Below are 20,716 nucleotides of genomic sequence, written 5' to 3'. Positions count from 1 at the left end.
CAAGATGCTTCTTTTCTCTTCTCTCCAGTATGCCTCCTCAGAATGCTGTACTTTCCCAGGGGGAGAATGTGAAGGAGAAAGAAATGGATGATGGGACACAGATAGTCAGGTCCCAGGTAAGTTCCATTTTCCTCTCCTCTGAAATGCTATTCTAGTTCTCAGGATGCAGGCATTTTTATTTTTCAGTTCTCAGAAGTGCTCCTCCCCAAAAACCCAATCCATGGTGCTGACGTCCATTTACTTTTGCCCAGGAAACTCTTATGACAGATGATAACCTCTACAGGATGTTCTCCGTTTGCCTTATATACCCCTTTACAGCTCTTCCTCTTCCCAACATTTTCACCAGATCATGGACTCATATCTGTGCTAGATGTTGTGAAAAAAACAAAGGAAGAAACAGACAATTTTTAAATCAGCCTTCACTTAAATAGCTCACCAGAGTTTAAACAATTCTCTCTGTAAACATAATGAATGATGCCCAGGTCACTATGAATGCTTGGAGCTAATGGGATTATTAAATATGCCTGAGGACATCTGCTGCCACATATCAATGCTTACAAAGATTCTGTTGTATTTCTTCTAAAACCTGTTTAAGCCTGTTATACCTGTTATTATAATTCTGTAAATTGATTAAACATTATGTGAACTGATGAGATATGAAAATTGTTTGAAAGCTTTGGAAAGACTCAGTAAATGCCAGTCCCTTAAAAACAGTGCTGTCAAAGTATGTGTGAGTAGAACATTGACGGAAAAATCATAAAAAGCTCAGAGAGTCCAACCATATATTACTTCCCAAGTGTCAGTGTGTTCTTGTTCTACTGTAATGAAACAAAACCTGATGCATGAGGGGTATGGTTTATGCAGAAAATACAAAAGAGAGCTCAGTCATTAAAATCATTCTCATCAGAAAGGTTTGGCTCCACATCAAAAGATGAATGAATTAATATATATTTGTATGTTTTAAATTAAAATAAAATGTTTAAGGTTTGTATATATTACCTTGTATGGATCTCCACTTTAAGCAACATTTTGCTTAGAATACCAGACACTAGTCTCAACTGCTTCAGATAGGAGGGCTTCTGTTGGTCCAAATTATGTGAGATAATCATTATCCTCAAGGAGCAAGTAAACTCATTGGAAGGGATTTTAAGAAAATATAATTTTGAATGCTGCTATGTATGCAAAAGATAACAAATACAACAGGTGCTCACAGAAAGAAGAAATCCAATTAAGGCCAGAGGGATGAGGAAAACTTCATGAAGGAAATAGAAGACTTCATGAATTTATGCTGATACAGGGTCAGGTTTGTAGATTAGAGAAGACACGGAGCCATTGCACACAGGAAATACAATTTGAGCAAGAGCAGGGACAATAAAGATATTATCAGTTGGAGATGAGCATTTGGTATGTTAGTGCTTTAGGATCTTTTAGTTACAAAGAATAGATTCATTCAGTTTCCTCTTAATTGTAAGGCTCCCCACAGACAGGAATAGAAAGCCACGAAGAGCCAAGGTGGCATATCTGCTTATCAGCATGCTAGCCAGAGGAGTTCGTTTTAATTTTCTGTAACCATTTATTATGTTTAAGATGGAACATCATTTATTCATTCAGATATTTTTTTGAACAGCCAATGTGAGCCAGAAGTTGTGCTCATGCTTGACATCAGCTATACGTCAGTGAGCAAAACAGACGTGCTCCTAAACTCAGGGCACTTACAGTCTAGCAGAGACAGGCATTCTGCAAATATGCTTATAAATTGCAATTTGAGGTTTTTTACTTACAAGATATAAATAACAAGGCGTTATGTATGAGGATTACAGGTCCTTAGGTGGTGCAAGAGGTTTGCACTCAACTGCTAACCTAAAGATTAGAGGTTCAAACCCACCCTGTGGTGCCTCAGATGAAAAGCCTTCCGTAAAGAGTACAACCAAGAAAACCCTACGGAGAAGCTCTACTCTGTAATACGTGGGGTCGCCACGAGTTGGAATCAACTTGATGGCAACTAACAACATGAATGAGGATTAGGGACTCATGGAAGAACTCTCTGGGGAAGCAAAATTTAAACTGAGATGTGAAGGATATGTAGGAGTTACAAAAAAGTAAGCGGAAAAGAGCATTCTAGGCATGTGCTGACAATCATGTGCAAAAGCCATGAGCATATTTGAGAAATTAAAAGGTCACTGTGGCTGGAGTAGAGAGAGAGTGACTTTAGATGCACTTGGAGAAGTCAACTGGGCTAAATATACAGGGCCTTGTGACCATGAAAAGGAGTTCCAGTTTTAAGTAGGAAAGTAACATCAGTCATCTAATTCCACTTTTCAAAATCACCCTGGTGCTATGTGATAAGTAAATTTGTAAGAGGCAATGATGGAAGGAGGGGAGAAGCAGTTAGGAAGCTATTGCAGTATCCTATGTAATAGAAAATAGTAGCTGAAAACTAGGAGGTGAAAAATAAATAAATAAACAACAACAACAAAAAACTAGGACTTGGAAAAAATAAGTGTATTTGAGTGCTTTGGAAAACAACAAAGATTAAATAGTTGGGTAAAGGCAAAGGAAGAAACAGATGATTTTTAAAATGATAGGTTAGCAGTTAATTTTTTGACAGTGGCTGTAGTTATCTGGAGCTGCGTTCGTGGTTCAGTGGTAGAATTTTTGCCTTCCATGCGGAAGACTGTGTTTGATTCTTGGCCTGTACATCTCATGCACAGCCACCACCTGTCACTGGAGGCTTGTGTGTTGCTATGATGCTGAATAGTGATCCTCACCCTTTGACATTTTTTTCTCCCTTGGAACTGGATAAATCCTGCTCTCCATGTTTTCCAGTTCCTAAACTGCTTAGCATTTTGGAGTTATAACTGTGCTTTCTGGACCTCACTCTCAGTAGAGCTTCCAGATTATGACAGACTAGGAAGAAAGGCCGGACAATATATTTTAAAAATTAGCCTGGAAAACCCCATGGATCACAATGGTGCGATCCGTAACCATCATGGGGTTAGCACAGGACTGGGCAGCGTTTCATTCCATTGTGCGTGGGGTCACCATGAATTGGGGGCATCCATGGTGATTATATTTTTCAGTCCTCTAATTTCCTTAATTCTATACTTCTGTACTCCAGCTTAGCTATCAACAAGCATGAATGTACTTTGAAACACCGTTGTTTAGCACTCTGAGATCTTGAACTCTACAGTTCCTCTGTCTGACTAGTCTCCTCCCTTTTCACCTCTGCTATTCGCAACAAACGTGTTCTTTATCTTCATAGTGATCTCTAGTTCTTAGTTCTCTGTACCTTAGATGTACCAGGCCATCATTTCATGTACCTTGCCTGGACATTTTCAGTAACTCATTTGATAGATTTCCTCACCCTTTGCCATTTTATTATCCCTTGGAACTGGATAAATCCCACTCTCCATGTTTTCCAATTCCTAAACTGCTTACCGTTTTGGAGTTACAGCTGTGCTTTCTGGACCTCGCTCTAACCCTGCTCCCTAGCTGGCACTCACTGGTGCTGAGCAACCCTTTCGTTTATCTCACTTGGGGTTCAAATTGCTCCCCATGGCCATTCCTAACTTTGATGTTTCCAAATTCCCAATCCCAACACATTTTGACAAAGCCATTCAATATGAACTTCATCCATCGTCTTTCTCTTTTCTTCAAACCTCTGTGTATTTATTATACTTTTCTTCCTGGATAAGAAAAGTATTATTCATTGGGGGCCCTGATAGTTTATGCTAATGGAGCCTAGATAGTTTGTGCTGAGGAGATGATGCAGGATGGGGGCTGGCAATGCTAGAAAGACTTACCTTGGGATTAGAGGTTTGGAGCTTTGAGCCAGGTAATATCAGCCCAACCTCCAGGGAGGGACAGCAGCTGGAGATTGAGTTCAGTCCTGTGGACACAGATTCACTCAGTCATGGTTATGTCATGAAACCGCAGTAAAAACTCTGGACGATGAAGCTCAGGTGAGTTTCCCTGTTTAGCAATATTCTGCATATTGTCACACATCAGTGTGCCAGGAGGGTGACACATCCTGACTCCAGGAGAAGAGGATAACAGAAGCTTGGTGTTTGGGATCCTCCCAGACCTTGCACTGTGCATCTCTCCCTTTGGCTGGTTCTAATTTGTATCCTTTTGCTATAATAAAACTGTAATTGTAACTATAGTGCTTTCCAGGGGGTAGTGGGAACCTCCAGATTTGTAGCTGGATGGTCAGAAGTGAGGGTGGCCTGAGGACCCCCAAACTTGTCTAAAGTGAGAGCAGTCTTGTGGAGGACTGTGCCTTCAGACTGTGGCGTCTGGCCTAACTCGTTGTAACCCTGATTCTTAGAAGAAGTGTCCTGCCCATGGTCCCATCACCTTAGACCTCCTTCGGATTTGCTTTCTCAGTTACCCCCTCCTATACACCCACAGTAGTTTTTTGTCTTCTTCATGGGCTCCTTTTCAGGCCTCTTTGGTCTTAAAAAGAAACCTTGTACCTTATTTTCCTTTTCAAGTGAGCACTAGCTCTTCCTGTTGACTAGTAAACTTCTTGAAAGATTGGTCAACACTTCTGCTTTTTCTCCACTTATATTTTAACTTTTAGTAGTCTAGATTTCCTAGAATTTAGTGGTCAGCATCATAGTTTGGAAAAGATACAGATTAGAAGGAAGGTCTTATACAAGTGCCTGAATAAGAGGTAATGGGGTTCTTTAAGGCAGTGCCTGTGGGATTGAGAAGGAAGGGACACACAGAAGATACCAAAGAAGAATATTTTTCTAGCTTTCATGGAGTGAGAGGCGATGGATAAGGGACTGAGAAAGGGCATACCTTACTGGTAGAAAGAAAGAAGAGAAGACCAGAGAGGAAGAGACATGACTAGGCTAGAGAAAGCAGAACAGCATAAACTGATGGGAAAGAGGTCCGTCACTTTTCAACCACTTATAACTCCTAGTCCCCATTTCCAGCCTCTTCTTTCATTACCTCCAAAATTTCTGACCCAGCACATAAAAGAGCTGACATCCATATAACGCTTCCCCAACACCTTTCCTGTCCTTGGAATTATCATGAGTTAACTCATCCTAGCCTTACTAATAACACATTTCCAGGCATCTGCCTGCCAACTGATCTTTCTGGCAGAGTTCTAACTTAGGGTGAAGCCTTGAAATGAAGATCCTTCTGCTCAGGAAATCTGGACCTGAATTATGCCTTGAAAACCTTCTTTCATAGTTGTCGATTTAAAGTAATTTAACACTCGAAAACTGTATATGAAGCAGTAAAATTACGATGAAGTTTGGGTTTATGCTAGACTGTTGTTCTCTAATTGTTTCCCAATTCCCAACTAGGTAAGGAGGACAAACAGGATGAGAATAGGGGGAAAAAGTAGTACCAGGGGAGGAAAACATCATGCTGTAGGAGGAAAAGTGGGAGATGCCTTTTCACATAAGACATGGGGAAAGTGTTTTTTAAACTCATTGCCAGAGGCAGAGTCCTTGGGTCAGATGTCAAAGTGTAACGATCAAGAAAAGTAAAGCATTAAGGGGTACTAACACCACCAAACATTAAGACATATTATGAAGACTCAAAAAAATAAAATTGTTTGGTACAAGATTGTAGATAGAGAAACCAATGGAAGAGGAAATAAGACCAAAAAATTCAGAAGTAGATCCAAATAAATATAGGAATTTAAAGCCATCAGAAGAGAATTTCAGCAGATTCCCACAACTACATCTACCCACCTCCAGCATCAGCACTGGACCAGTCTGCCTTCCCACCTTTTACTATAGATACGCATTCCCTTCTCTTATGCCTCTATCCTACAACATCAGTTTTCCCCTCTATCCTGGATCATACCCATCATATAGACATACCATCAATTCTTCCAATTTAAAAAAAGAAGAAGAAGAAAAAAGGCCTTCTTTTGACCTCGCTTTTCCTGCTACTTCCAACCCCATTTTTCAATTTCCCTGTGTAGCAAAACTCTTCAAAAGAGTTGTCTATCGTCTCCAATTCCTGTTCTTCTCTCCTTTATTAAATATTTGTTGAACGAATGAAGAATTTAACATATGATGAAAGTAACATCTCAAACCAGTGGTGAAAAGATGGTTTATTTAGTAGTAGACTTCTGGGGAGCCATCTGGAAAGAGGTAAAGTTGGATCTATACTTCACATCTTACATTGGAATAGTCTTCAAGTGGACCAAAGATTTAAATGAGAAAAGTGCAACCATAAAAATTCAGGAAGAAAAAAATGTGAAAATTTCTTTATACCTTCACTGAGGAAAGACTTTCTAATTACGACTGAGAATCCAGAAGCCACAAAAGAAAAGACTGATGGATTCAACCCCTTAAAAATGCCCCAAAAATCTGCATGACAAAACAAAAACCATAAGCAAAGTAAAAAGACGAACATCACATTGAAAAAATATCTTAGAAGGCAGAGAGGCTCAGGAGCTGGTTGAATGGACACGGGAAATCCAGGGTGGAAAGAAAGAGTGTGCTGTCACAGTATAGGGAGAGCAAATAGGGTCACATAACAATGTATGTATAAATTTTTGTATGAGAGACTAACTTGAACTGTAAACTTTCACTTAAAAAGCACAACAAAAAAAATACATATCTTGTCACTCATATAACAAAAGGCTAATCTTTAGAATATATAAAACATTTCTCTATATCAATAAGAAATTAGGGGTCGAACAAAAAAACGTACAGGCAACAAAAAAGACAGTTCACAGAAAAGAAAATGCAAATGGATCCTAAACACAGGAAAAATGTCCATCTGTACTGGTAACAAGAGAAAATGGAAATTAAAACCAGAGAAGGCTTGATATTTTATCACCAAGCTTGCTATTTGCCACAGTTTTGATATTTTCCACAAGCTTGATAACATACTCTGTTGGCAAAGCTGTAGGAAAACACTTTCTTCCACTGCTGGTGTTTGTGTGTGGCAGATTGTATTTTCAGAAAAATGACCAAAATATCTCCCATCCTTAATGCTTCCTTTACAATGTAACTTAGATAGTCACCCTATCAAGAGGCATGAGGGCTATGCTGCATTGAATCCAGGCAAGCCTGTGGCTAGTGGAAGTGAAGCTATGAGACTTTCAAGGCGCGTCATAAAAGGCAACATGACTTCTATCTCATTCTCTTAGGATGCTTACTCTAAACCCAAACAGCCCATGGAGAGGCCCACATGGAGAAGGACCAAGGCGCAGAATCCTGGCTGAGCTCCTGGAACAGCCAGCGCCAACTTAACCAGCCATGTGAGGGTGCCATCTTGAGAGTGGATCCTCCAATACCCAGTCAAGCATTCCCAGCTGATGCCACACGATCAGAGGCAGCCGTCCCTACCAAGTCCTGCCCAAATTGCAGATCTGTGAGCAAGAGGGTAGAACCAAGAGCCTAGATCATGGAGCCAAGAATCACAGAGAACAACTTCCAGGGAGTAGGACTGTGCCCTAACCGAGGAATTGGCAACATGTGCCCAGCTCAGGTAGATTTTACAATTGCCATGGTCTGTTGTTTAGTTGACTGGGAGTGTCTGTAGAGGTTGTTCCTATGTCTCTGTCACCATTGAATATTTGTGTTGGACAGAGGGCAGGGGCAAATAACTGTTTATTTAGTTCATAGGTCTTCATATCAAGAGAAACATCTTTCACGTAGCTGTACTCAAGGAACTGTACCCAAGGAACTGCACTCTAAGGTCCTCATCTGCATGTGGACATGATGTAGATGACAAGATCCTGGACTTTGAGCTGATGCCATAGTAGGATGAAACTTGGGGATTCCGGGAGGAAGATGAGTGTATTTTGCATATGGGAGGGATTTGAATTTTCATAGCCAGAGGGTAGACTGTGGCAGATTGTGTTTTCCAAAAATGGCACACTATCTCCCACCTCGCAGGTTTCTCTTACAATGTGACTTAGATATTCCTCCCATCAAGAGCTGAGGATATATATTCCTTCCCCTTGAATCTGAGCAGATTTGTAACTCTGGTGCAGGTGAAGCTATGTGACTTCTGAGGCTGGGTCATAAAAAGTAGTTCTCTTGGGAATTTTGCTCCTGGGATCCAGCCACCATGCCATGAGGAAGCCTAAACAGCCTGTGGAGAGTCTCACATGGAGAGGCACTGAGGCCCTTGGCCCAGCTCCCAGCTGGCAGCCAGCGCCAACGTGCCACCATGTGAGTGAGTCATCTTAGAAGTAGACCCTACAGCCCATAGTCAAGTCATTTCAGCTGAAGCCATATGGAACAAAGATGTGCTGTCCCCGCTGAGCCCTCCCCAAGTTAGAGATTTTGTAGGAAAATAAATGGTGGTTGTTGTTTTGAGCCACTAAATTTTGGGGTGGTTTCTTATGTAACAAGGAGCCCGGGGGGTGCACTAGTTAAGCGCTCAGCTGCTAACCGAAGATTGGCAGTTCGAATCCTCCAGCCACTCCATGGGAGGACGATGGCAGTTCTTTATGGCAGTCTGCTTCCATAGAGATAACAGCCTTGGAAACTCTATGGGGAAGTTCTACTCTGTCCTACAGGTTCAGTAGGAGTCAGAATTAGGTTTTGTTATATAACAATAGATAAATGTTACAGAATGTAAATTGATACAACCCCTTCAGAGGTCACTGTGGCAATATCTATCAGAATTGCAGAGTCACCTGTCCTTTTACCAGCCATTCTATTTTGAGGAATGATTCTACAAATAGACTTGTATACGTGAAAAATAATGTACATCCAAGATAATTCACTGCAACATTATTTGTAATAGCAATAGAGTGGAAACAGCCAAAATCCCTGTCAGTAAACTAGTTAAATAAATTGTGGTATATCCACACAATGGCTTACCATGTAGCTCTAATAAAGAATGAGGAGAATATCTATGAATGATGCAGAGGGATTTCCAGGGTAAATTGTTAGGTGCAAAAAACAAAGTGCAAATGAGTATCTATAGTATGTTCCCTTTGTGTAGGAAAGAAGGGAAAAAAATATATATGCACACATAGATACATGTATCTGCTTATATGAGCAAAAAAAAAAAAAAGACACTGGAAGGATAAACCTGAGACTAATGAGATTGGTTACCTGCAGGATATGGTTGGGAATGAGAAAGAAAACATGGAGTGAATGGGAGGAGGGGAATTATACATCTCTGAATATATCTTTTTGTGTGGTCCTGACTTTTGCAACCATGGTAATGTTAAATAAGAAATTAAAATCAAAAGGATGGGATGGGAGGAGAGCCTAAAATTGAATACAAACAAAACAAGTGAACCAAACTGTATTTCAAATGATGACTAACAAGGGCAAAAAAAAAAAAGGGAAGAATTAGCCCTAGTAACTTTTTTTTTTCATTGTGCTTTTGGTGAAAGTTTACAGCTCTAGTTAATTACTCATACAAAAATTTATACACATATTGTTATGTGACATTAGTTGCAATCCATATAAAGTGACAGCACACTCCCCCGTTCCACCCCAGGTTTCTTATGTCCATTCAGCCAGTTCCTGTCCCTTCCTGCCTTCTCATTATGCCTCCAGACAGGAGCCGCCCTTTGGTCTCGTGTATCTGATTGAACTAAGAAGCACACTCTTTATGAGTATTATTTTATGTTTTATAGTCCTGTCTAATCTTTGCCTGAAGAGCAGGCTTCGGGAGTGGTTTTAGTTTTGGGTTAATATAGCATCCGGGGCCATGGCTTCAAGGGTTCCTCCATGCTGAGTCAGACCATTAAGTCTGGTCTTTTTACTTGAATTTGAGTTCTGCTCCACTCTGTTCTCCCAGCCGAGACTGTCTGTTGTGTTCCCTGTCAGGGCAGTTATTGGTGGTAGCCAGGCACCATCTAGTTCTTCTGGTCTCAGGCTGATGGAGTCTCTGGTTATGTGAACCTTTTGTCTCTTGGGCTAATACTTTCCTTTTGTCTTTGGTGTTTTTCATTTTCCTTTGCTTCAAGAGGGTTGGGACCAATGGATGTATCTTAGATGACCACTTGCTAGCTTTTAAGACCCTAGACGCCACTCACCAAAGTGGGATGCAGAACATTTTCTTAATAAACTTTGCTATGCCAGTTGACCTAGATGTCCCCCAAAATCATGGTCCCCAGGTCCCAGCCCCAGTTACTCTGTCTCTCAAAGTATTTGGTTGTGTTCAGGAAGCTTCTTAGCTTTTGCTTTGGTCCAGTTATGCTGAGTTCCCCTGTATTATGTGTTGTCCTTGCCTTCAGCTGAGTTGATCCTTGTCTACTATCTAGTTAGTGAATTCCCCTCCCCCTCCCTCCTCACCCTCGTAACCATCAAAGAATGTTTTCTTCTGTGTTTAAACCTTTTCTTGAGTTCTTATAATAGTGGTCTCATACAATATTTGTCCTTTTGCGGCTGACTAACTTCACTCAGCATAACGTCCTCCACATTCATCCGTGTTGTGAGATGTTTTGAGGATCCATCATTGTTCTTTATCGTTATGTAGTATTCCATTGTGTGTGTATGTACCATAATTTGTTTATCCATTCATCTGTTGATGGGCACCTAGGTTGTTTCCATCTTTTTGCTGTTGTAAACAGTGCTGCAATGAACATGGGTGTGCGTATATCTATTCTCTTATTTCTCTAGGATATATTCCAAGGAGTGGGATTGCTGGATCGTATGGTACTTCTATTTCTAGCTTTTAAAGGAAGCGCCAAATCATTTTCCAAAGTGGTTGTACCATTTTACATTCCCACCAGCAGTGTATAAGTGTTGCAGTCTCTCCATAACCTCTCCAACATTTATTATTTTGTATTTTTGGATTAATGCTAGCCTTGTTGGGGTGAGATGGCATCTCATTGTAGTTTTGATTTGCATTTCTCCAGTGGCTAATGATCATGAGCATTTCCTCATGTATCTGTTAGCCTCCTGAATGTCTTCTTTGGTGAAGTGTCTGTTCATATCCTTTGCCCATTTTTTAATTGGGTTATTTGTCTTTTTGTTGTTAAGGTTTTACAGTATCTTGTAGATTTTAGAGATTAGACCATTATCAGATATGTAGTCATCAAAAAAATTTTCCCGGGCTATAGGTTCTCTTTTTACTCTTTTGGTGAAGTCTTTTGATGAGCATAGGTGTTTGATTTTTAGGAGCTCCCAGTTATCTAGTTTCTCTTCTAGTGTTTGTGCATTGTTAGTTATGGTTTGTATTGTTTATGCCATGTATTAGGGCTTCTAGCCTTGTCCCTATTTTTTCTCCCATGATCTTTATAGTTTTAGATTTTGTATTTAGGTCTTTGATTTATTTTCAATTAGTTTTTGTACATGGTGTGAGGTATGGGTCTTGTTTCATTTTTTTGCAGATGAATATCAACTTATGCCGGTACCGTTTTTCTTTACCAGTTCTCTTGTTGGTGTAGAGGAGTCCAACTGATTTTTGTATGTTTATCTTGTATCCTGATACTCTGCTGAAATTGTCTATTAGTTTGAGAAGTTTTCTTGTGTATTCTCTGAGGTTTTCTATGTGTAAGATCCTATCATCCGCAAATAGGGATACTTCTTCCTTACCAATTTGGATGTCCTTTATTTCTTTTTCTTGCCTTATTGCTCTGGCTAGGCCCTCCAGCATAATGTTGAATAAGAGTGGTGATAATGGGCATCCTTTTCTGGTTCTCATTAGCCCTAGTAACTTTTGGCTAGTATTTGGACTATGTCCTCAAGAGAACTTTGAAAAGGAAATCATGAAATCAATAGCATTTACAATAGCCCTCAAGAAGATAAAATACTTAGGAATAAACCTAACCAGAGACATAAAAGACCTATACAAAACAACTACAAGACACTACTGCAAGAAACCAAAAGAGACCTACGTAAGTGGAAAAACGTACCTTGCTCATGGATAGGAAGACTCAACTTTGTGAAAATGTCAATTCTACCCAAAGCGATCCACAGATACAGTGCAGTCCTATCCAAATTCCAATGGCATTTTTTAAAGAGATGAAGAAACAAATCACCAACTTCATACGAAAAGGGAATAGGCCCCAGATAAGTTTCAAGCAAAAGAACTGTAAATACTGAACTTCAGTTTGCAGACTTTTGTGGAGAGGCTTGTGTTAGCAACACTGAAACCACCTTCTTTACATCTTAGGAGTGAGCAAATAGTAAGTATACTGTGACTAGTGGGAGCCAAGTTTCTCATGGTCAGAGAAGGCAATTACACATATGGAACAAGAACGAGATAAAATGAACGCTAGCTGTCTTGGATTAGGAGCCCTGGTGGCACAGTGGTTAAGAGCTGAGGCTGCTAACCAAAAGGTTGACAGTTCGAATCCACCAGCTGCTCCTTAACCCTATGGGGCTGTTCTTCTCTGTCCTATAGGGTCGCTATGACTTGGCATTGACTCAGTGGCAATGGGTTTTATGAGTGTTGGATTAGAATTTGAGGTATCAGTGTGAACTCATCATATAGCTGGATATAAAAATGAATATTGAGGTATAGAGGTGTGCCCTAGTGTTCTTTAGTGAAACAGAATCAATAAGATCTATAGATATGTATACATATATATAGAGAGAGGAATTGACTGATTGATTTGAGGAATTGGCTCATGTGATTGTGGGGCTGGCAAGTCCAAAATGCATAAATCTAGGCCAGGCTAGAAATTACATCAGTCTTGTTTCCCACATCAGTAGGTCAGAGGCGACAGAAATTCTGGCAGGATGTCTGTGTATAGTCTGGAGGCAGAATCCTCCCTCAGGAAACCGAGAAATCTCCCATTTTGCTTCTAAGATCTTCAACTGAGGGCCCATCCGCATTATGGAGGATAATCTGATTTACTTAAGGCCAAGCGATTTAAATGCTAATCACATGTGAATACTTCATAGCAACTTCTAGACTAGTGTTTGACCAAATAGCCAGGCACTGTAGCCTAGCCAAATCGATACATAAAGTTAACCATCACAGGGTGGGTGGGTGGGTGGGGGTATGTGTGTGTGTATTCATGTATATATACATAACTCTGTTTCCTAGCTATGACTGTTGACAGGGCTTAGAAGCAATAACACTCCAGTAGCAATGAACACACTTGGTGCCCAGATCTTAGTTTCTAAATACTATTCTTCATTCAAAGGAACCAGGGTTCCTTGCAGAAATGGTTGATTCGAGGCCTGAGGCAGGGACAGCACAAGGTGAACCTGGGGCATCTTTCTGTCCCATAAAACTAAGGAAGTGTTCAAAGAATGATGTGGATATGTCAAAAGGACACAAGCTAGCTTTAAGGGCTCCTACTGGCCAAATCTAGGACAATTTGAGCATTAAAATAGTGATAGTAAAGGATTATAACCTACTGAATAAAGTAAGACTCCGTAAATCCACATTGATATAAATGAATGAATGAGAAGAGAAACCTCTTCATCACAGTAGAAAGCCAACTAATACGTGTACAAGGAATGATGGAATAAGAAAAGCACCATTTGGCAAATCATCATAATTATAATCGATGAAGGCAAGAATCATCAGTGGATGCTAAAACTGGTGGATGAAGGTTTAAGGTGGAACAAGGTATTTGCACAGCCTCAAAGTATCTCCCAAAAAATACTTACTAATTATACAGGATAAAACGATTTTCCAGTGGATATTCTTGGTAGATACTATCTTAACCAAATTATCAAAGTTACATTGCCAGTAACGGGACTAGTCAACAATGCATACCTACTGATATGATTCTGGGAAGAACTTAGCATCATTTCTGCGCTATTCCTGCCAGAAGTTCATAACTTGAATCTAGTCATGAGGAGACATCTGATAAACCCAAATGGAGACGTATTCTATAACTAGGCTGTACTTTTCCAAATGTCAATGTTATGAAACAGAAAGAAAGGCTCAGGAACTGTTCCGGATTAAAGAATACTAAAGATACAAGACAGCCAGATGCAGAACATGATCTTGGATTTTCTTTTGTTATAAACGACACTATTAGGACAGTTGGTGAAATCTGAATGAGATCTGTAGATTAAATAGCACTACTGTTGTAGTAAAGTTCCCTGGGTGGCACGAATGGTTTGCCCTCGTCTACTAACCTTAAGGTAGTCAGTTTGAATCCACCCAGCGACACCACAGAAGAAGGGCCTGGCAATCTGCTTCTGTAAAGATTACAGCCAAGAAAACCCTGTGGAGCAGTTCTGTTGTTAGCCACCGTCGAGTCGGAACACTGCCCAGTCCTGTGCCATCCTCACAGGTATTGTTATGCTTGAACCCATTGTTGCAGCCACTCCTTGAAGGTCCATCTCCTTGAGGGTCTTCTTGAGGGTCTTCCTCTTTTTTGCTGACCTTCTACATTACCAAACATGACATCCTTCTCCAGGGACTGGTCCCTCCTAATAACATGTCCAAAGTATGTGAGACAAAGTCTCACCATCCTTGCTTCTAAGGAGCATTCTAGCTGTACTTCTTCCAAGACAGATTTGTTCATTCTTTTGGCAGTCCGTGGTATATTCAATATTCTTCACCAACACCACAATTCAAAGGCATCAATTCTTCTTCAATCTTCCTTAGTCGTTGTCCAGCTGTTGCATGCATATGGATTGGGTCAAGCGCACCTTAGTCCCCAAAGTGACATATTTGCTTTTCATCATTTTAAAGAGGTCTTTTGCAACAGATTTGCCCAGTGGAATGTGTCATTTGATTTCTTGGCTGCTGCTTCCATGGGCATTGATTGTGGATCCCAGTAAAATTAAATTCTTGACAACTTCAATTATTTTCTCCGTTTATCATGATGTAACATATTGGTCCTGTTGTAAGGATTTTTGTTTTCATTATGTTAAGGTGTAATCCATACTGAAGGCTATAGTCTTTGATCTTCATCAGTAAGTGCTTCAAGTCATCTTCACTTTCAGCAAGCAAGGTTGTGTCATCTGCATAACACAGGTTGTTAATGAGTCTTCCTTCAATCCTGATGCCCTGTTCTTCTTATAGTCCAGCTTTTCGGATTATTTGCTCAGCATACAGATTGAATAAATATGGTGAAAGGATACACCCCTGACACACACCTTTCCTGACTTTAAATCACGCAGTGTTCCCTTGTGCTGTTCAAACGACTGCTTCTTGGTCTATGTTCAGGTTCCTCATGAGCACGGTAAGTGCTCTAGAATTCCCATTCTTTGAAATGTTATCTGTAATTTGTCATGATCCACACAGTCGAATGCCTTCGCACAGTCAATAAAACATACGTAAACTTCTTTCTGGTATTCTCTGCTTTCAGCCAAGTTCCATCTGACATCAGCAGTGATATCCCTCATTCCATGTCCTCTTCAGAATCCAGCTTGAATTTCTGGCAGTATCCTGCTGATGTACTGCTGCAACTACTTTTGAATGATCTTCAGCAAAATTTTATGTGTATGTGATATTAATGACATTGTTCAATAATTTCTGCATTCTGTTGGATCACCTTTCTTTGGAATGGACACAAATCTGGATCTCTTCCAGTTGGTTGGCCAGATAGCTGTCTTCCAAATTTCTTGGCATAGACTAGTGAGCACTTCCAGTGTTGCATCCATTTGATGAAACATCTCAGTTGGTATCCTGTCAATTCCTGGAGTCTTGTTTTTTGCCAATGCCTTCAGTGCAGCTTGGACTTCTTCCTTTGGTACCATCAGTTCTTGACCATATGCCACCTCCTGAAATGATTGAGCATCAGCCAGTTCTTTTTGGTACAGTGACTCCGTGTATTCCTTCCATCTTCTTTTGATGCTTCCTGCATTGTTTAATATTTCCCCATAGAATCCTTGAGTATTGCAACTCAGGGCTTGAATTTTCTCTTCATCTCTTTCAGCTTGAGAAGTGCTGAGCGTGTTCTTCCCTTTTGGTTTTCTAACTCTAGGTCTTTGCACATTTCATTATAATACTTTACTTTGTCTTCTTGAGCTGCCCTTTGAAATCTTCCATTCAGCTCGTTTTCTTCATCATTTCTTCCATTTACTTTAGCTACTCTGTGTTCAAGAGCAAGTTTCAGAGTCACTTCTAACATCTATTTTGGTCTTTTCTTTCTTTTTTCCTGTCTTTTTAATGACCTCTTGCTGTCTTCATGTATGATGTCCTTGATGTCATTCCACAACTCGTCTGGTCTTTGGTCATTGTGTTCAGTGAGTCAAGCCTATTCTTGAGTTGGTCTCTAAATTCAGGTGGAAAATACTAACGGTTATACTTTGGCTCTCCTGGACTTGTTCTAATTTTCTTCATCTTCCACTTGAACTTGCATATGAGCAGTTGATGGTCTGTTTCACAGTTGGCCCCTGGCCTTGTTCTGACTGACAATATTGAGGTTTTCCATCGTCTCTTTTCACAGACGTAGCCAATTTGATTCCTTTGTATTCCATCAGGTCCACATGTATAGTTACAGTTTATGTTGTTGAAAAAAGTGTTGCTGAAACCTGTCCACCATGGGTGACCTTGCTGGTATTTGAAATACCAGTAGCATAGCTTCCCAGCATCATAGCAACACACTAGCCACCACAGTACGACAAACTGACAGACATGCAGGGATGGAGCAGTTCTGCTCTGTAACAAATGGGGTCACCATAAGCTGGAATCGACTAGATTGCAACGGGTTTGGATTTTTGGTTTACTGAAGTAGTAAATGCCTTCAAAGCTCTTATGAATGTAATTTGGACCAGGACACTTTCTCATTTGAATTACCTACCTGAGACAAGGAAGGAAGTTTACTGATCCAGACACACATCACGTGCCTCCTACTCTCAACCTATTTGCACTTGCTGCCCTTTTTTTTTTTTCCTTTTTGAACTCACTGGAATATTCTATCTTCTCTTCTGTCCAAAGCTTAAAAATACACAAGATCCACCTCCTTGATACCTGCTTTCACTTTGTCAATACATCTTAAACTCTTTTATTTCTGAAATTTCATAGCATGAATTTCTCATACGCAGTTGTTTTCATTGTTTAAATGAGATGAATAGAGTCTTTTCCCTATAAAAAAATAGAAAAACCTAAAAGCAAGGATTATTTCCTGCACGTTTTTGTTATAGCTGTCTTAAACGATAATAGAGAGACAGGTAGCTAATTGTTTCAAATTTTTGACCTGGGTTACTCTGAGCCCTGAAGACTCTTTGCACAGTGGCTTAAACATCCTGACCTTTGTCTAGAGCTGCATCTTATCCACTGCCCCTGAGGACCCCTGCCAGGCGGTTTCTGGCTGAGCAAGAATGTGTTTTCTGTTTCAGGAATCGGTGACATTCCAAGATGTGGCTGTGGACTTCACCAGAGAGGAGTGGGACCAGCTGTACCCCGCTCAGAAGAGCCTGTACAGAGATGTGATGCTGGAGAACTACAGGAATCTGGTTGCACTGGGTAAGGATGGTGTCCCTGTGAAACTGGAAACGATCTGAGTGGGTTTATTTCCTCAAGTGATAAAAGCGTACAGAGCTCTTGTGAATGTAGTTTTTAGGCCAGGACAGGAGAATGCTAATCAGTTTTGGGGATAGAGACCGTTGTTTCCTGCTCTTTATCCCCAAGTTTTGACTTTGTTGAGCTTGAGACGAGTAGCTTTATTTTGGAGTCTCTAGGTGATCCAGACAGTTATTGTGCTTGGCTGCTAACTGAAAGGTTGGAGGTTCGAAAAATCAGCCATTGAAAACGCTGTGGAGCAGAGTTCTGCTCTGACACACATGGGGTTGCTATGAGTTGGAGTTGACTCAGTGGCAACTGGGAGCTTTATTTTGCTGTTTATGAAGCCCCCCTTTCCAAATTCAGAGGTCTTAAAGACTAAAAAACAGGTCCCTGGGTGGCACAAATGGTTTGCTCTTGACTACCAACTGAAAGGTTGGTGGTTTGAATACACCCAGAAATGCCACAGAAGAAAGGCCTGATGATCTGCTTCCATAAGACTACAGCCAAGGAAACCCTGTAGAGCACTTCTGCTATGAAGTGCATAGCGTCACCATGAGTTGGAATCAACTCGACGGCAATGGATTTAGTTTTGAATTTTTTTAGAAAGACTAAAAAAGTTGGAAATGAATTCTGAGAGAGATTTTTGTTTGTTCCCAGTATAAACTTCTAAGACATACATTTTCCCAATGAATAGGGCATCAACTTTATAAGCCAGAGGTGATCACTCAGTTGGAGCAAGAGGAACAGTGGATAATGGAAAGCAAGAGCCTACCAGATACCCATCCAGGTGAGAAACATTTGCTGCTCAGTAAGAGAAAGTCGTCACTTTTGAGATAGGCAGCTGTGTTCCCAAAAGCTTCATCTGGGATTTAAAGAATACTGAAGCCTTTTTTAAAAATTCATGTCTTAGTAATCTAGTGCCGCTATAACAGAAATACCAAAAGTGGATGGCTTTAACAAACAGAAATTTATTCTTTCATGGTTTAGGAGGCTAGAAGTCCAAATTCAGGGCACTAGCTCTAGAGGAAAGCTTTCTCTGTCAACCTTTCAACAGCTATGTGCTCAGCTTTCCTTGGAAACCTCCATATGTCTTGGCATTAATATTCCCCTGGGTCTAGGAGGTTCTCAGCACAGGAACCCCAGGTCCAAAGAACATGCTCACTCCTGGCTTTTCTTTCATGGTGGTAATAGGTCTCTCTTTTTCTGCTCGCTTCTCTCTCCTTTTATCTCTTGTAAGATAAAAGGTGTTACAGGCCACACCCTGGGGAAACTCCCCTTATATCACATCAGGGCTCTGACCTGAGTAAGGGTGTTGCATCCCACACTAATCCTCATTAACATGACCTAATTCTATCTCATGAACATAACAGACAGCTCACTCTCAAATGGGACCATAACCACAGGCCTAGAGGCTAGGATTTGTAACACAACACAAAATGGAAGATAATCAGATCACAAAATGAAGGGCAACCAAGTTGACATGTATTTTGGGGGGACACAATCCATGACAATTCATTTTGCATTTTTGTTTCCAAAGTAGAAATGGCTCTTTTTTTTTCTGATTGAACAGATAATTATATATACCTATTATAAAAGGAGACCTGGTGGTGCAGTGGTTAAGAGCTTGGCTGCTAACCAGAAGATCAGCAGTATGAATCTACCAGCTGCTTTTTGGAAACCCTATGGGGTAGTTCTACTCTGTCCTATAGGGTCACTATGAGTGGGAATCGACTCAATGGCAACGGGTTTGGTTTTGGTTTTTATTATTTAAAAAATTATGTAATATAGAAGATATTTTGAAGGTATTTAGTTTGAACCCCAATAAATACTTTGATGTTGCAAATCTCTACATACCTTTCTTTTCCATTTTTTCTTCATCTTCTCTCAGCATTTTTTTTTTCTCTTTTTTTTATTGTGGTGAAAACAGTCACATCAAAACATCTGTCAACACAACTTCTACATCTACAACTCAGTGGCATTGATTACATTTTCAAGTTGTGCTGCCATTATCTCTATCCTCATCGAAAACATTTCACAACCATTAACCTAAACCCAATGCCCCCCAAACAAATACTGTCTTCTCTTCTCCCCTCCCTCCCACACCTGGTAACCATTAATAATCTTTGGTTTCTATATTTTTTCTTATTTCATATAAGTGAGATCATACAGTATTTGTCCTTTTGCAACTGACTTATTTTATTTAGCATAATGTTTTCACGCATAGAACTTCATTTCCCTTTACAGCTGCATAATATTCCATTGTGTTTATATACCAGATTTTGTTTATTCATTCATCTGTTGATGGACATTTCAGTTATTTCCACCTTTTGGCTATCATGAAGGGTGCTGCACTGAACATTGGTGTACAGGTTTCTGTTTGCATTCCTGTCTTCACTGCTTATAGGTATATATGTAGCATTGGGATTGCTAGGTCATGAGGTAATTCCGTGTTTTCGAACAACTGTTCCACAGTGGCTGCACCATTTTACATTCCCACCAGTAATGGATGAGATTTCCAGTTTCTCCACAACCTCACCAACACTTCTTGTTTATATTCTTTTTTTTATCATTGCCATTCTAATAGGGAGTGAGGTAATATCTCATTGTGGTTTTCATTTGTATCTTCCTAATGGCTAATGAGGAGCCATGGTGGACCAGTGGTTAAGCATTTGCCTGCTAACCAAAATGTTGGCAGATCTAATCCACCAGCCACTCCTTAGAAACTCTATGGGGCAATTCTGCTCTGTCCTATAGGGTTGCTATGAGTCAGTATCAACTTGATGGCAATGGGTTTGGTTTTTTTGTTGTTGTTGTTGTTTAATGACTAATGAAGGACCCCTGGAGGTTTCATGGTTAAGTGCTCCACTGCTAACCAAAAGGTTGGCAGTTCAAACCCACCAGCCACTCTGCGGGAGAAAGATGTGGTATTCTGCTTGCATAAAGATTACAGCCTTGGAAACCCAATGGGGCAGTTCTACCCTGTCCTGTAGGGTCACTATGAGTCGGAATCAACTCAATGGCAGTGGGTTTTTTTTTTTTAATGGCTAATGATGTTGAGCATCTTTTCATGTGCTTGTTAGCCACTTGAATATCCTCTTTGGTGAACTGTCTGTTCAAGTCCTTTGCCCATTTTTTGAGTGCGTTGTTTATCTTTTTGTTGTTAAGTTGTTATATATTTTTTTGGATATTAGGCTCTTGTCTGATATATGGTTCCAGAAAATGTTCTCCCAATGTGTATGTTGTCTTTTCACTTTGTTGATGAAGTCCTTTGATATACATAGTGTTTAATTTTTTGTGAGGTCTCATCTATGTATTTTGTCTTTTGCTGCTCAGACTTTTATTATCACGTTTGACAATCTGTAGCTAAACACTAGGTCCCACAGCCTTGCACCTA

The 20,716-nt window shown here is 40.2% G+C and overlaps 1 protein-coding gene across 2 annotated transcripts in view; it reads left to right on the top strand.

Annotated features, from left to right (window-relative positions):
- The window catches only part of ZNF713 (zinc finger protein 713), a 43,557-nt gene that overhangs the window by 20,717 nt on the left and 2,124 nt on the right, over nt 1-20,716 (top strand). For both annotated transcript variants that reach the window (XM_004380796.3, XM_023735326.1), the window contains 3 exons: nt 29-116; nt 17,157-17,283; nt 18,017-18,109. In XM_004380796.3, the coding sequence (XP_004380853.2) occupies nt 30-116; nt 17,157-17,283; nt 18,017-18,109 (307 nt within the window). In that variant the 5' untranslated portion in view covers nt 29. The remainder of the gene's footprint in view (nt 1-28; nt 117-17,156; nt 17,284-18,016; nt 18,110-20,716) is intronic.

Source organism: Trichechus manatus, unplaced genomic scaffold (assembly GCF_000243295.1).
Source record: "Trichechus manatus latirostris isolate Lorelei unplaced genomic scaffold, TriManLat1.0 scaffold00077, whole genome shotgun sequence".
NCBI lineage: Eukaryota > Metazoa > Chordata > Mammalia > Sirenia > Trichechidae > Trichechus > Trichechus manatus.
This window is presented reverse-complemented; position numbering and strand designations above follow the sequence as displayed.